Source organism: Bombus affinis, chromosome 17 (genome assembly GCF_024516045.1).
Source record: "Bombus affinis isolate iyBomAffi1 chromosome 17, iyBomAffi1.2, whole genome shotgun sequence".
NCBI classification, from domain to species: domain Eukaryota; kingdom Metazoa; phylum Arthropoda; class Insecta; order Hymenoptera; family Apidae; genus Bombus; species Bombus affinis.
In genome coordinates this window covers 3476650-3491269 of record NC_066360.1, presented here as the reverse complement: position 1 = coordinate 3491269, position 14620 = coordinate 3476650, and the positions used below count along the sequence as shown (strand labels likewise).

Genomic DNA, 14620 nt, shown 5'->3' with positions numbered 1-14620 from the left:
TTCGAAATATTACCTACGATGATGTAGAAATTCGAAACGCGTAGACAAGAAAAAGTTAAAGGAGAGAACAGGCAAGTTAATTAATTAAAATTTCTCATATCGTAAGAGCTGTGAAAGAGCGTAATAATTCTGTCAGAGGTTTGTTTCCTAAATGGCTGATGATCGTGGCAACGACACGCGACGTAAATAAATTCGTTAGTGGATTATATTTTCGAGTTTTATTCCGTGCAATTAAGCCGGCCTCTCGAAAAGTGGGCGCGCGAGTTAATTAAGGGAGCCGCGCGAAGGAATAAGAAGGCGGTGGCGTTAATTAAAAGGATCGCAGACACGTTTTAGTCTTATGACGAACCTGATTGCCTGCCTTAACGGTCAGCAGGAACAATGCAGAAGTAACAAAAGCCTGGTCAGCGTTTTCCTCATAAATCGCCGTTTCAAACTCGCTCATACGGAAACGAGAAAATCGGAGATTTTTTATTACGGGTTACCGCAATTATCGTAATGCTTTGTTCCCTTAAATCAACCGTGAAATTTCTTCAAAATTAATTCACTTAGAGTTACGGTATTTATATCGCTCTGAATATCACAAAGATCGTAGCTGCGAATAATATTGCAATTATTTTTTTATCAGCGCGGTTTCAACCTCCGCCAACATTGGAATTTACGTAAAAGTTCACTTTTTTTCTTTCTTCAAATATTAATATGGGGAGGGGGAATTGTTCTTTTGTGTGAAATTTTGACGTAACTCTGTCTGCAAAGCATTTATAATATTGGCATGGCAAAATGAAGCAAACTGTGCTGATACTATACCTGAAAGTAGAACAGATACGCCATTAGTCAAACAAGCATACTACCATTTAGCGCAAAGGTAGAAGAAAACATAGAATTATGCTGTTTTTTAATTTCATGGTCTTGTACTGATTTTTGCTTCAAAAACAAAGCTTTCTACATAATCTGTAACAAGTTAGATCAAAGGTCGTATAATCGGTATAACGTGCATATTTATCTTTGGTATATCGCTTTTGATTAGATATTTTTGGCAAAATGTATGAAGTTTCTCAGATTTTTGTATCGTGAAAACGATTAACGTGCAATTTGAAAGGAAATCCCGCCCTATTTATTTGACTTATTAAAACTTTCAGAAGCTTACAGCGCTCTCTGTTTGGCGAATGTAGATTCGAAAAATCAATATTTCTCGCTGTAGAATGCAACTTTGTGTCTCTTTGCGAAGACGTTTAAGAAGTTTAGCTTATTCCTCAACAGCGAATGATGTAGTGAAATAACAACCGCGAATGGAAAATTCATGGTACGAAGCAGGAGTATTTCAAAATATACATATGTATGACGACACGTATGAGTTACTTACACGTAACGTTCCACACGTAGGAACGTTGTATTTTAAATGAAAGGAGGATAAATGAAATATCTCTGATAAAATGAAAGAATGAAAATATTTGATTCGTTCTTTTATCTTATTTTTTTTAGTACTCGTCAAAATTAATATTTTCTCTTAAATTATATGAATTAATTTGGTCGATCGATTTAGTCGATTGAACAAATGAATTCCTTTATTTAGTATATTAAATGCAGCAATGTTTAAAACCAATTATTATAGTTTACATTTCACTATATCGTCTTACCCGCGTTTTATTTAAGATACTTATTTCAAATGCCTGTATCATGCTTCTTCTGAATATTTCAAAAGAAAAATTCCGCAGGCGTCGAGTAGAACAGGAAAAAAGTAGAAAACACCGTTCGACACTAAATCTCTCACTTGCGGACGTCAAAAAATCCAAATTAATAATTCAAACAGAAAAACAACCGGTTTTGCGCGCATAAAAGCCGAAGTCACGTTTTTAAAGGGTGGTCGTGCAGAGAGAGACGTCGAAAAGGAATTATATGTAGAGGGTGGTTGGCAAACGAAGCAGGAACGCTGCCATATTTTTTAGTATTGTCCTCGGCACTCTCGTATACAGCGAGCTCGTCGTCTCGAGTCTGCGAGATTCATTCTGAAGATACCGCTCATACCTGGTCGACGGTATTTTATTTAGCCGGGCTGTATATTTTCCAACTGACTGAGATTTCTTCTTCGCCGCGCGAAAGCATCCCGGAAGGGGATGAGGACGCGACGAACAGGGGCGGGAAGAAATATAAGGGCGGCTGTTAAGGGTTAACCCGGTTGAATAACGGCCGCGCTCGTTGTTCCACGCGACGTGCAACCTTCATCTCTGTTCATGATCTCAGGCTGAAACGTGGTTTACGACGAATAGACGGTTGACAGCTGTTAAGACAGTAAAGCACACCACCGGCCAAACGTATATGATGCTAACCTTATGACGACCGAGTGGATTTCGGACGAAGCTTTCGCTGTAATACGGCTGTGGGCTTACTTGGAACTCGCAGAGTTAGTGGTTCGCGGAGGGTCGCAGAATGAAAGAATTCGAGGGTTTAATGCCTCCATGAAAATGAAACGTGTCACCGTTTTATGCGGTTGAATATTCATGGCTGTTTTATTTTCTCTAACCGGAAATTTAATCGAGTCGAAGAAGGTATTTATTGGTATACTTACGTTTACATGTTAGATTGTAGCAAAAGCTTCTTCCGTTTTACGAGGAAACAATAGATGCACAATAGCTTTTGTTCTATGTTATTTTATTAAATTATGTGTGATGCATTTCCTTTCAATAGAACATAAAGAATGTTTCATATCTACGATTTCCTTGTAAGGCGAAAGAATCTTTTGGGACAACCTGGTACATTAATCTTTGACGTCTTTGAATAATTATTTTTAACAATAAAAATGCTCGATTTAAATCCTTGAAAAATAAATGAGAAGGTTGTTATATAACTACGTTAAACACAATAATTGGTAATCTAATAAATTCGGCAAAACGAACGCGGCTTGTTATTGAATTGGAATGTCCCGCGTCGTACGTTTAGAAAGGCGAAGATCAAATTACGTTCTTCCCGTGGTCTTGAAATTCTGCTATTCTGAAATTTGATCCGTGCACGCTTGGAAATTGCCGTTCAAATTAGTAACAAAGCCGTGTTTCTCTTATCGGCATCGATATACTACATCGATCATATTACGTGTTATGGTTTGCCTATACGTTATTTCCAGTCGTCTCGATGTTTCTCGCGTGAAGCGCTTCGTCGAACAGCCTCAAAGTTCGGCTGGCGTTTTGCGGGCCCTGCAATAACAGCTCGTAACTCAGCTCGCCTGTATTTCACATTCATTATCAGACTGCAGCTGTTACGTAACGAACGGGTCCGCGAGCTCGAGCTCGTGCTCGTGACGTACGTGCCACGAAATATTGTACGTATAAACGATACCGGTGCACCGCTTGTCCCTGTTCTCCATTTTTACGGGCTGTTCGTGCTGCTTCTCCTCGTGCCACTTTATACCCCAGTTCGAGCTCTAACTATGAGCTTCGGGTCGAGATGAGAATCTCGTTGTAACCTACAGGTTCGAAAAAGGCTGATAGGCTTTGGCCTACGTGATGGTTGGAAATTTTCATTCGTTTCGAGTTCGCTTAGCTGATAAATAGCGGAAGTGCATTCCTTCCAAAAAGAAAAAAGAAAGCGAAATAGATGGAAACGTGAGTGAAATTTGAAGCCAATTTTCGGTTATATTTATATTGAATGTTTTAGTAGCTTTGTTATTAGTTCGAAATTAGCGTTATCAATAATTTAGCAGACTTATACTGACGTGTATTTGTATCGAATCTGCTACTGGTTTTGTTATTAATTTCGACTTAACGCTATGAATACAGTAGATTCATGCTCAGTTATATTTATATCGCCGTTTGCAATGAAGTATTAGTGATAAGTCGCGTAATAAATAAAATCGTAAGAAGCATTTTGATAACCTAATACTGTACTTACGTATATTTAGGTTTGATTTATTAATCAATCGGAATTTTGATTAACTGCTTTCACGATACTCGACTATTCTACTCTTCGTTTTAATATTTCGACGAAAGAAAATCTTAGGAATTTTCACGTCTATATATTTCACGTGCTTATTTTTTAATGTACCGCGTCTTTCGATATATCGAGCTACGCTTTGAACGAAAAGCTGTTCTTCGCCAATAACTTTGTTCGTCACGCGTATAATAACCGCGTTTCTCTCTCAACACGAGCGAACATTGATATTATCAAAGATGCCTGTAGTGGTTTCAGTACATGAAAACATAAAAACAGAGATTCTGATATCAGCCATTGCGACCGGCTTGGTAGTTGCATTGTTAAACAATTCCGCGACAGCCCGATAATATTCATCAAAATTGGAATTCTCACGGAAGACGAAAGGCCGATGTATGCGGCGCGCATATTTCTATCCATATTTCTGTGCACGCGTTTCGCATAGACTGCCGGCACAATCAGTCACGAAATCGCGGAAGCCTCGAGTTGTCCCACCGACCGTGGCTTACGTGACGTCCTCGAAAACGTTCGCGAAAATGTGGCGCTCGAAATAATTCGAAAATCTCGACGAAACTTTGCTGCAATTCCTCCCCTTCTTGTTCAGACTCCATCGACGATGACGCATCGTTCAGAAAGCATTTAACACTAGAACTACCGACATTTGAGACGCAGCTATCTCTACCAAAGCCAGTCAAAATGAGTGTTCTTTAAAAAATACGTAATAGTAGAATATTTTTATATCTATTGATTTATTATTACAAAAGAAATTCCATGTTCTGAGATCATAAAAACTATATAATAATAACAATAAGTACAATAATGAAGAATATTGAGTACGAAAACGAGCTCGTCCATGTACATTCTTGCAGATTGTTTATCGTAGCGTAGAAAATTGCAAGAGCGATAACGACGTAATTATTTATTTTATCAGGTTAGGAGCTGCCTCGTAAAATTGTTAGAACGAAGATCGTATCGATTTCGGGGCTATTTGAATAATCGGCTGGAATTCGAAACGAACGACAGAGCAGCTTCGAAGAGTTTAAATCGGTTTTGTGATTCAGCCACGAGATACGCAGTGGAGAATGTGCGATATAATTATCAAGCGGTGGAGAATTTTATCGAGAGAAATTGGTTTAAGAAATTAATTCAAGTATAGAATTCTAGTAAAGGAAATTACTAGGAGAGATTAGCATAATTATTATTATTATGGTTTTATTAAGGATGAGCATTGGTAGCAATTGCTACGAGTATAGAATTTTATTAGCGGAAATTATTTTTCAAGGTTACAGGAATTTTGTAAATGAAAATTATTAGAAAACCTTATTTTGATTAATTGTTATTATTAGAATTCTATTCAGGAAAATTATTGCCAGCAATTGCTACGAATATTGAATTTTATTAACAGAAATTACTAGAGGAATTTTCCTAGATTTTTATCAGTAGAAAGATTAAGAAGAAAATTATCAGATGGAAAATTAAATTATAGACACTACAAGAGATAGTAACGTCTAAATTGAAAAGACACGAAGAATCTACCATCTTTCCCCTTCAAACTTTCGTGTAGCATTTCACACGCCTATGTCTAATGTTTTCTTTCATCGTCGTTCAATTATCGCAGGGATTTTCATTTTTAATAGCAACCGCTGCATATTTCGTTCATAAAACCGAAAGTAGCGGCACGATTTAGCTCGTTAAACTTATCTTACAAAAGTATCCTATAAAATCTTATAAGGGACGGAGTGAAAGTTATCCTATGGAAGGATCTCGAGGGGATTTATTCTCCGGGGACGTGCTCGACGATGTAGCTGGCTAAATTGCCAGCCTGAATTCACTGTAAGGAGACTTTACTATCTTGATGATGCTAATTCATTCGCAATGGGACCTTATTGCTGAAGAAGGACCGTAGAATCAACAGCGATTCGTTACATTGCTCTGTCTCCCCTCTCTCGTGGCCTCTATGCCACGTCGTTCTTTCGCTCGCGAGTAGTAAAATCTTTTTCGGCGGAGAATCCTGCAAGGGAATAGAATCTCGATGTGAAGGAAAAGTGCAAATGGCTCCGGTGATTTCCAACGAATACGAAATTAGCTGGATTCGTTGAGTAAACGATCGCGAAGGAAATCTCACGATTTTCTTCAATGAGAAACTCCGCCTTTCCTCTAGACATTCCCCTTTTTCGAAGAAATATCTTAATCGCTAGATTTTATAATTCATTTGCTATATATTATAATTAATTTGCTATTGAATTGCCGCACGTGTCACGTAAAATAAAAAAAGGGGTAGCTCGAACGAAAAGAAAAAAATTAAGGTAACAAAAAAAAACAAGAGAATTTATTTCTTGTATTCTGAATTTACATTGACTGCGATTTGGTTCTGAGCTCCAGCCGTGACTTTCCAAGACTGAAGCTTTTACAGTTTTGCTTTCGGTAGGATCTGTTTCTTCTTTGTTTGTCATTTTTCAATATCCTCACTACCCTGTAGGCGTACGTGACCGTTGCCACGCTTCTAGAACGTTCGGTGGAAGGACCGTTAGGATATAGATGACTCATTAGGCACTTCGGCGATATACATTGTTGCCAAGTCCGCCACATCTTTATCTCCATCATCGGTCCATCGGATTTGAAGTATGCCGGTGTGACACACGCACCGTTGTAAACGATTCGTCATAATGTCCTTGACGTTCGAAAGGATAAAAGCACGGCGTGATTTTTTAATTTTTTAAATGTTTTATAATAGATAATAATATTATAATATTATAATAAATATGTAAACAGAAAATTTGCCACATCTTGTGACGTACAAACGAAGCTAAAAAACCTTCTACAAGTATCGTTTCTGTATACGAAACGAACATTGTTTTTCGTATTTCATCTATTGCGTTGTGACAAAAGTAAGTTTCTTTTTATTACGTGCGATGATCCATTTTCTTCTATTACCACAATATAATTCAATTAAATAATATAGAAGAAAAATGTAGGAAAAAATAAAAATATACTAACAAGCGAGCCTGCGATAATCGCAAACGCTATCGTTCCATAACTAAGCCGTAAATTCCATAGCTTCTCAGCGACTCACAAACCGTGTGCTATCGAAATTAGAAAATTCACAGAGATGGAATTCATCGTGTTTTTCGCTGACGTTACATCGGGTCAACGAAAGTTCGCGTCGCTCTCGGATTCGTTGAAACTCCGGCGCGGGCATTGTCCGAAAAAGTTACGCGTTAATGCCACTGTAAATCAAAAACAAATCGTGAAAAACACGCACGAGGTCGTTCGCGGGGACAAAATAAACAGAGGAAGTTGAGGAAACGGAAGACCCGTGGGACGACCGAGAATAGAGAAACAGGACGCGATAAAAAAGGCAAGCGGTCGCCATGGGGGGAAGGTGTATGGGGAAGAAAAGGGAAAGGGGAAGGACACGAGGTATTATGGGCTGAATTCATGTCCGTAGCGATCGTTCGTATTTTACTAATCGATAATATGCGTAGTTTTTTTCTTTTTCTTTCCTCTCACAGCGGCTCCCGTATCTCGCCAATATGAGTCGCGGTAATTCAACGATTCACGTTCGTTTTATCGCACCACCAACATTTTCATTTATCGTCTGCTCGGCACGAAACAGGCAAACTGATTTATCCGCGTATCTTCTTCTTTGGATATCTGTTAATAAAAGCGTAACGAGGTACGGCGTTGATTAATCGTTTCTATCGGTTGAATCTTCTTCGTCGAATTTATTGCTCCGTTCGACGGTGAAACGTTCGATATCGTTGAAGGGTTATCGTATTTGCATATGGCGAGCTCTCTACGCCGATACAATTAAGAAACGTAGAGGCTCACCGTGTGTTTTATGTTTCAGTATTATTAGTTATTTATATTCAGTATTATTAATTTAAACTTTGATCTTTACTTCGATTACTCTTGTTTCGCTTACTTTAACTTTTACTTGGTTTCATTTATTATTTTACTTAGCTTGATTTTTCGACATCGATACTCGAATTAAATTACATTTACACGTTTTATTACTTTACGAAACTGTATGAACTGGTTTTACTTTTCTGGTAAATTTAATTATTACGCAGAGGGGTGGGGATGGGAAGCTTCAGTTCATCGTTGTAAAGTAAAATATTCGAAGCTCGTGACAATGATGATTCAGCAGTTGGTGCGCGATTGATAAATCTGACTGGCACGGTTCTTCCTATGAATTAACATATTTAACGAAATAATTAATGTATTATAGCTATTAGGCGTGCTAGAAATTTATGGCGACTAGAAATAGCTTGGAAGAGAGATTCAAGATTAATTGGTTTCGCTGTTGATCGTCCATTTATCACGGTCGATTAATCGTGACGTAACGATACCAAGTATTTATCGTTTCAGCGAATTTAATTAGGGCCATCCGTAACAGATAATGTAATTAACATTTAGTTAATGGCGTTCAAGTAATTTGTGTTCGTGCGACGTTTCCTACCCACAGGTTAGTTCGTACGTAAATAAGGGGAAATTTCAGAAGCCAAAGGGATCAGTCTCGTAGACAGGAATTTAGTCCTTAAATAACACGCTCACCCTGTGCAATAAATTCTACTGGTTTTTAAATTCTTGTATAGTCTGCTACTTGTAGTTAAATTATTAACAACCTTTATTTTACCTATTAATAAATTTCCACAAGACAGTCGTGACGCTATTAGTTACAGTTTATTATAACAATAGAACATATAATACATAAAAAATATATAAAATATTATAACATATCCTTGCATCGAGCATTTGGTATATTTTAATGGCAAACTGTGCATCAAACTCGTGCCACGTATATATCGTCAAACATCATCTATCCCCTTAAAGCACATATTTATCCATAATTATCACTTGATATAACATATAATATACACGGTGTCCGAAATCGTGGAAGCTTAATCTACAGACAGAAAGACGAACAAAATGTTAAGTAAAGTCTGCGAAAGAGCGCTTTGTTGCAGAGTTGTAAATATCGCAAGCACGAGGCGGGTAACGACGCAGTTATCGAGGCTCAGCGAAATTCTCTTTGTAGAACTTCGTAGCGTAATTAATTCCACTGTTGGTCGATGTAAAGCGCTTGCATCCGAACGCAACGACAACATTTTCAAACGTGGAATTAAAAGTACCAGATAATCGCTTTATTATATTATTATATTTTATAACTATCAACTACACGTAGTTGTTGCAACATGTTAAGAAGTATGCAATTACAATACAGTGAGTTCGCGCACAATATCTGTTTATTTCTCAACTTCCTGCAACATTTCTTCCTTTTTTCTGCCTGTAGATTAGAACCTCGTACTGTAGCCGATTAAGTTTGAGACACTCTGTATATTACGTACATGTATAGGGTATCCCAATTTTTTCTTCTATCGGTCAACATAAGTATAAAATGTTATATGAACGTCATTGGAAGCATCGTTGGACGAGTTGAAAAACGAATGACACACGAGATGAACTTACTACAAAATATTGTTACCGCAAAATATGAATAGACGAAGAATACTTGCATCTGCCAGTAGTCAGAAGTGCAGTTTCAACGGGTAAAATAAACGACAGCCTGGGAAGAATAATAAATTCAATCTCTGGCCGCTGCTAATCTTGTACTAACAGGAACGATGAACATTTTGAAACAACAGTTGTAATTGGAATTGTAGAAACAGGTGCGACATCCGCCGAGGTGTAAGTATTCCTCATCTGCTCATACCTCGCACCGCAGTAACGCACGCTGCCATACGTTTCGTATGTCATTCTTTCTTGCCATAACTTGTTAACGATGCTTACGATGACCTACGTTTATATGACGTTTCTTCCTACAACGTCCAGCTGGAAAACTGGGACATCCTGTATATTCCAACATTAATCTTGTAGTCATCAAATGGTCGGTTTCAAAATTTCATTTCAAACTTTACGTTCATCGTTACTTTGTTTAACTTCTAAGTTTACGTAAATTCTTCTATCAAGAAAAATCGAGCAATTGATCAATCGGACAATATAGAAATTTCGAGGAAATTGAACGAACAAAGAGACACCGATGAGTGTGCAGCTTCAAATGAAATTCCAATGCGAGTCATTAGACCGAGCTTGGTAAAATTAATGTTCCAACGTTTCTGTTTTTATTTCTCATTTCATTCAAACGCACATGGTTTCACGATCGACGTCTCGCGAAACAGACAGAGTATCGAGCCCGGAAAAGTCGAATGCATAGGTCGAGGCATAAATCAGGCGAGTAACGCGAACGAAGATGAATGTTCGTCAATCATCGAGCCGCGCGGCGATAAATTAAAGGGCGGAGGGAGGAGAGCTGGCGTTAAAACGCTCGCTTGGCCGTCATTTCGGCATTAAACATACCGAAAATGGAATTATCGCGCGAAATAATACGCGACCGGAGCCAACCAATCGATAATTGCGGAATTTCTGCTCGGAGATCGTTGGCTCGGCCGCGACAATGGAATCGAATCATAAACCCGGCCCTGGTATTAAAGTAAATTAATGTCTCGACTAGATTGCACAGAAATGAGCGTGCTCGAGTCTCGTTCATCGAGATTTAATGGCGAATCAAAAAATAATTGCGAACTGGCTTGGTACAGCGCGATCATACAGAGTCATGTTCATCATTCTACTAGAACAAATGTCATTTACAAATTTCTTTTCCTATTAGGTATTTTTTCAGTTTGAGGGCATTTGATTTTCCGCGGGTTTTCCGAATTAAAGTTGCGCCAAGGGCTATAACTTTTTACTTTCCGTTGTGATGATGTAACATTACATGGTTTGTGGAAATTTTTGTATAATTGTCTAATGTTTGTTGTATAATTTAATAAAAATGCTTAAAATCTGGCGAAATAAATAAAATGTAATTACGATACGTATAACAATTTTAGTCGGCTTAAATTATCATCCGAATTCCCAAATCGAATTCCACGATTACATTTTATTTCCACGGTGCATTGATTTTTAATATTCAATTACGCGTGCATCGTGATTATCGTTTATTATTTGCTACGTTCGTTTATCCGTGGTAATTCTTTATTCATCGCACTATAATAGCAATTCACGATCTTCTCGTTGCTCTTTGATTCTCGTATTATCGAGAATTTATAACGGGTGTACATATATTGAACGAACGTTTTCCAGGCCGAAGATTTTGCTAATTGTTAAAGTAATCGCGAGTTCGTTACGATATGAAACAGCGATACAGCACAATAAGAATTAAAGTCGGTAGCATTGCATTCGCGTGATAATATTAAAACGCTGAGCCAAAGTACGAGGTAATCGTTGTATAATTTCCTTTTAATTAACGTGAAAAATTTCGAAATTCACTGAAATACAAAACCATCCTCCGATTTACGAAATATTACTCCGCTGACATACTTTAGTCTCTAAGTATTGCTATCTTTTACGAAGATTCACGGCGGCTCATAATTTACCCTCGTCTATTTCATCGCAATATTTTTGTTCTTTGTGGAAGAAAGTGTTTGATATATCGTCCTCAGTAATTTTCTTGTAACTTGCCTCAGCAAATATATCTTCTGACTTTTTTTGTCCACGTATCACTAACTTAACTTATCGATACCTTGGAATATTCTTGAAAAGTTCTTTATGGGAATTCCTTGATATACGTAAAAGAGAATATTTTAGTATTACGTGCATACTTTGGTGCATTGAAATTTGCCATAAGTGCATAAACATCCTACCATCTAATCATCACTAATATTCTTCACTTATAAAACTATTCTCTTTGGTATTAATTACTTTCATTATTAAAATCACTTCTGTCGTCTTGTATACGTAAAAGCGAATATTTCTGACTTTTCATTGCCAGTTTATGTAAATTTATATGGTTTAACTTTCTCGAATTTTCCTTCATTTTTCTGAATACCATAATCATGTATTTTCTTCACATTTTTTAGTATTACGTGCATACTTTGGTGCATTGAAATTTGCCATAAATGCATAAACATCCTACCATCTAATCATCAAGCTATTCTCTTCATTATTAATTACTTTCATTGTTAAAATCATTTCTATCGTCTCGTACTTTAACAAAAACGCGCGTTACGGTCTCATATTCATAGCGTTCGATCCTCTGGTGCAACTAATGTATCACAAAAGTTGTTGCGACTTTAAAACGGAATTACACTGTCCGCCGCATTTACAGCGAAGAATAAAATTAACCAACTGTTGGTTATCGCTTACGATATACATAAATTGATAGATTTTTGCGTTAAACGCAGATCATGTTCCGATCGCAGTAATCGTCTCGCGAAGGGGACCGCGCGCCTGCTGCGAAAAACATGGAATTTTAAACGAAAGCGTACAACTGCAACGATAAATTAGCATAATGGCGATGTGGAAATTGGAAGGCATCGTTAATTAAGAATTAACGCGCGCGCGAAATTCAATGAGCGGAATTGCAGGATGGGATTCGTTTTAAGGCCATAAAGTCACGATAATTTATTCGCCATTCGACGTACATACGTCAGACATTGTAAGCCGCGTGAAACGATGCGAATGTCGGCCGATAATCAAACGCGCGTTGGCATCTGGAAATAATCGGCCCAATAAATCCGCGATACCGTGAAATTCCCGCTATATTCCACTTCTCTTTTCCAATTCGTTGTCGGTTACAGCGACGCGGATAACGAGCTGGTCCGCAGCGATTCGAAGTTAGTCGGTCGTGCGGCGCTAATTGTTGTTTCGCGAGTCTCGGCCGGAAACCATCGAACAACGTGTGTCGATACAGAGGATAAATGAAGTTTGGTCGAAAGCAACTCTCGCTTCCGTTGCGTGGAAAAGTCGGGAAATTTGGAAAGAAAGGAGAACCAGGGAAATCGTGGAGTTAGCAAATCCATCCAATTGGCAATATATTTCGCGTTTGAAATTGCTAAAAACGTGGAAACATTGTTATATTACGTAGATACTGATTTATTTTCGTTGTAAAAGTTTCATTGTTTGTAATTATTATTTATTATACCAGGTATTTATTTATTTGCATTAGAGAAGCTTGATTTTTCATATTTGTTTGAACGTATTTAGCTGCGAATTACAACTTGGTAGTTCTGGTAATAACTGAGTAATATCTCGGTGTAATATCTCGGAAAATGTGAAAGATCTTGGGATTTTGGGATATTACATTCAAACTTAGCGTTTCTTTTCAAAAATTGCTATTAACTTTTACCCAGAGAGAAATACTATCGTACAAAGCGAACTCGATCATCCAATTCTCGGGAAAATTTATATAAAATCGCTGTTAATAGCTGTAAATCTGCACGACGCGTTTAGAATAATTGCTTTAAAAGCAATAATTAATTAATTAAGTAAGGCTACTATTTAAGTCGATTAGATAAGTATAATTGTAACGCAATTTTATCAGGAAGCATCGGAAGGACCAAGCAAACCATCAGCAGACTCAACGATCACTAATCGATCTTCTTTTCCAGGACTGCATTTTTTTTTTTTTTTTTTTTTAGGTATTTCGAGAATAATCGAAATAACGCGACCCTTTCGTCAACGTTTCGCATTCCCACGATTATCCTCCTTAACAACCTATGAGCGTCGCGACGCGTTAATTATTCGCAACTTTCTTTCGATCCGTGTGCCTGTCTGTCGTTCAAACGAATATAATTTATCCCCCGTAGCCAGACGAATCGCATGGACCAAGGTAACGAGCCTATAGAAAATAAAGTTTAAAAAAAAAAAAAAAAAAAAAAGAGAGAACCAAAGAGTCGAGGAGAATCCGAAATTCGACTAGCCGTCCGAAAACAGACGAAATTTCTAAAATCGATTCTCAATGTTGTTGCCTCTTGCGCGCCTTCGTGGTCGTGGTCGAAAATCGGGCCGAACTCACGCAATTGGATCTACACAACGGGTGTTAAGAAGGCTGCGGCGACAATAAGTGCAAGGCGACTTCACGGCGCCGTGGTTACCTTCACCAGCCCAGAGTCCCACCTGGTAAGCCTCAGTATCCAAAGCTTTCAAACAAAAAAAACAAAAAAAAAAAAAAAAAAAAAAAAATGAAATGAACGATTGAGAAAAAAAGCAAGTAAAGAAAAAAAAATGAATCTAATAACAAAAAAAAAGCAAGAAAGATTGATTGAATGAAGCACAACAGAGAGCTCGCAGCCGTAAAGCGCGCTCTCTTTGAAGCTGATTCGCCCAGCCACTTGATACGCACCTGTATAATTATTCTATATATATATATACGTATATAATTGGCTAAATCTCACGCGAAACTTAGCTTTTTAGCGAGGAGCGATCACCAGAGCACCAACTTTTCTTCACCAACCACTCACGTACCCTGCTCCACTCTCTCTCTCTCTTTCTATATATATATATATATTTCTCTTTCTTTCCATCTTCTGTTTAGTTTCTTTTCTTTATCTTTTTTGTCGAGAGAGACTCGCGACGCGGTGGAAACGAGGGGAAATCGGCACGACGATGAAAAGTTTCCAGTTTCTCTTCCTCAACTGCCATCCAGTTTCTCGATTATGGCCTGCAACCCTGAACCCACCCACCCATCCCGCCCCCTAGCCCAGTCTGCTTCTCGACGACTTGAATGATCAAGCAGCAGCAACTGGGTTAGCTTCGGTACCGAGTGCACACTCGAGCAGATGGAATTTTTCCTACGGACCGACCTTTTCCATCGAATTTTTTCCAACGGTCTACAATAAAACGACCAGAATCGTGTTTT

General features: G+C 38.0%; 1 protein-coding gene across 10 annotated transcripts in view; it reads left to right on the top strand.

The window, feature by feature from the left end:
- Positions 1–14620, top strand: part of LOC126926018 (neurexin-1) — a 659019-nt gene that overhangs the window by 408175 nt on the left and 236224 nt on the right. For 5 of the 10 annotated variants that reach the window (XM_050742092.1, XM_050742090.1, XM_050742095.1 and 2 more), the window contains one exon: positions 13807–13881. The exons of 4 other annotated variants lie outside the window; for them this stretch is intronic. In XM_050742092.1, coding sequence (XP_050598049.1) covers positions 13807–13881 — 75 coding nt within the window. The remainder of the gene's footprint in view (positions 1–13806; positions 13882–14620) is intronic. One more of the 10 variants, XM_050742091.1, reaches the window with a different exon arrangement.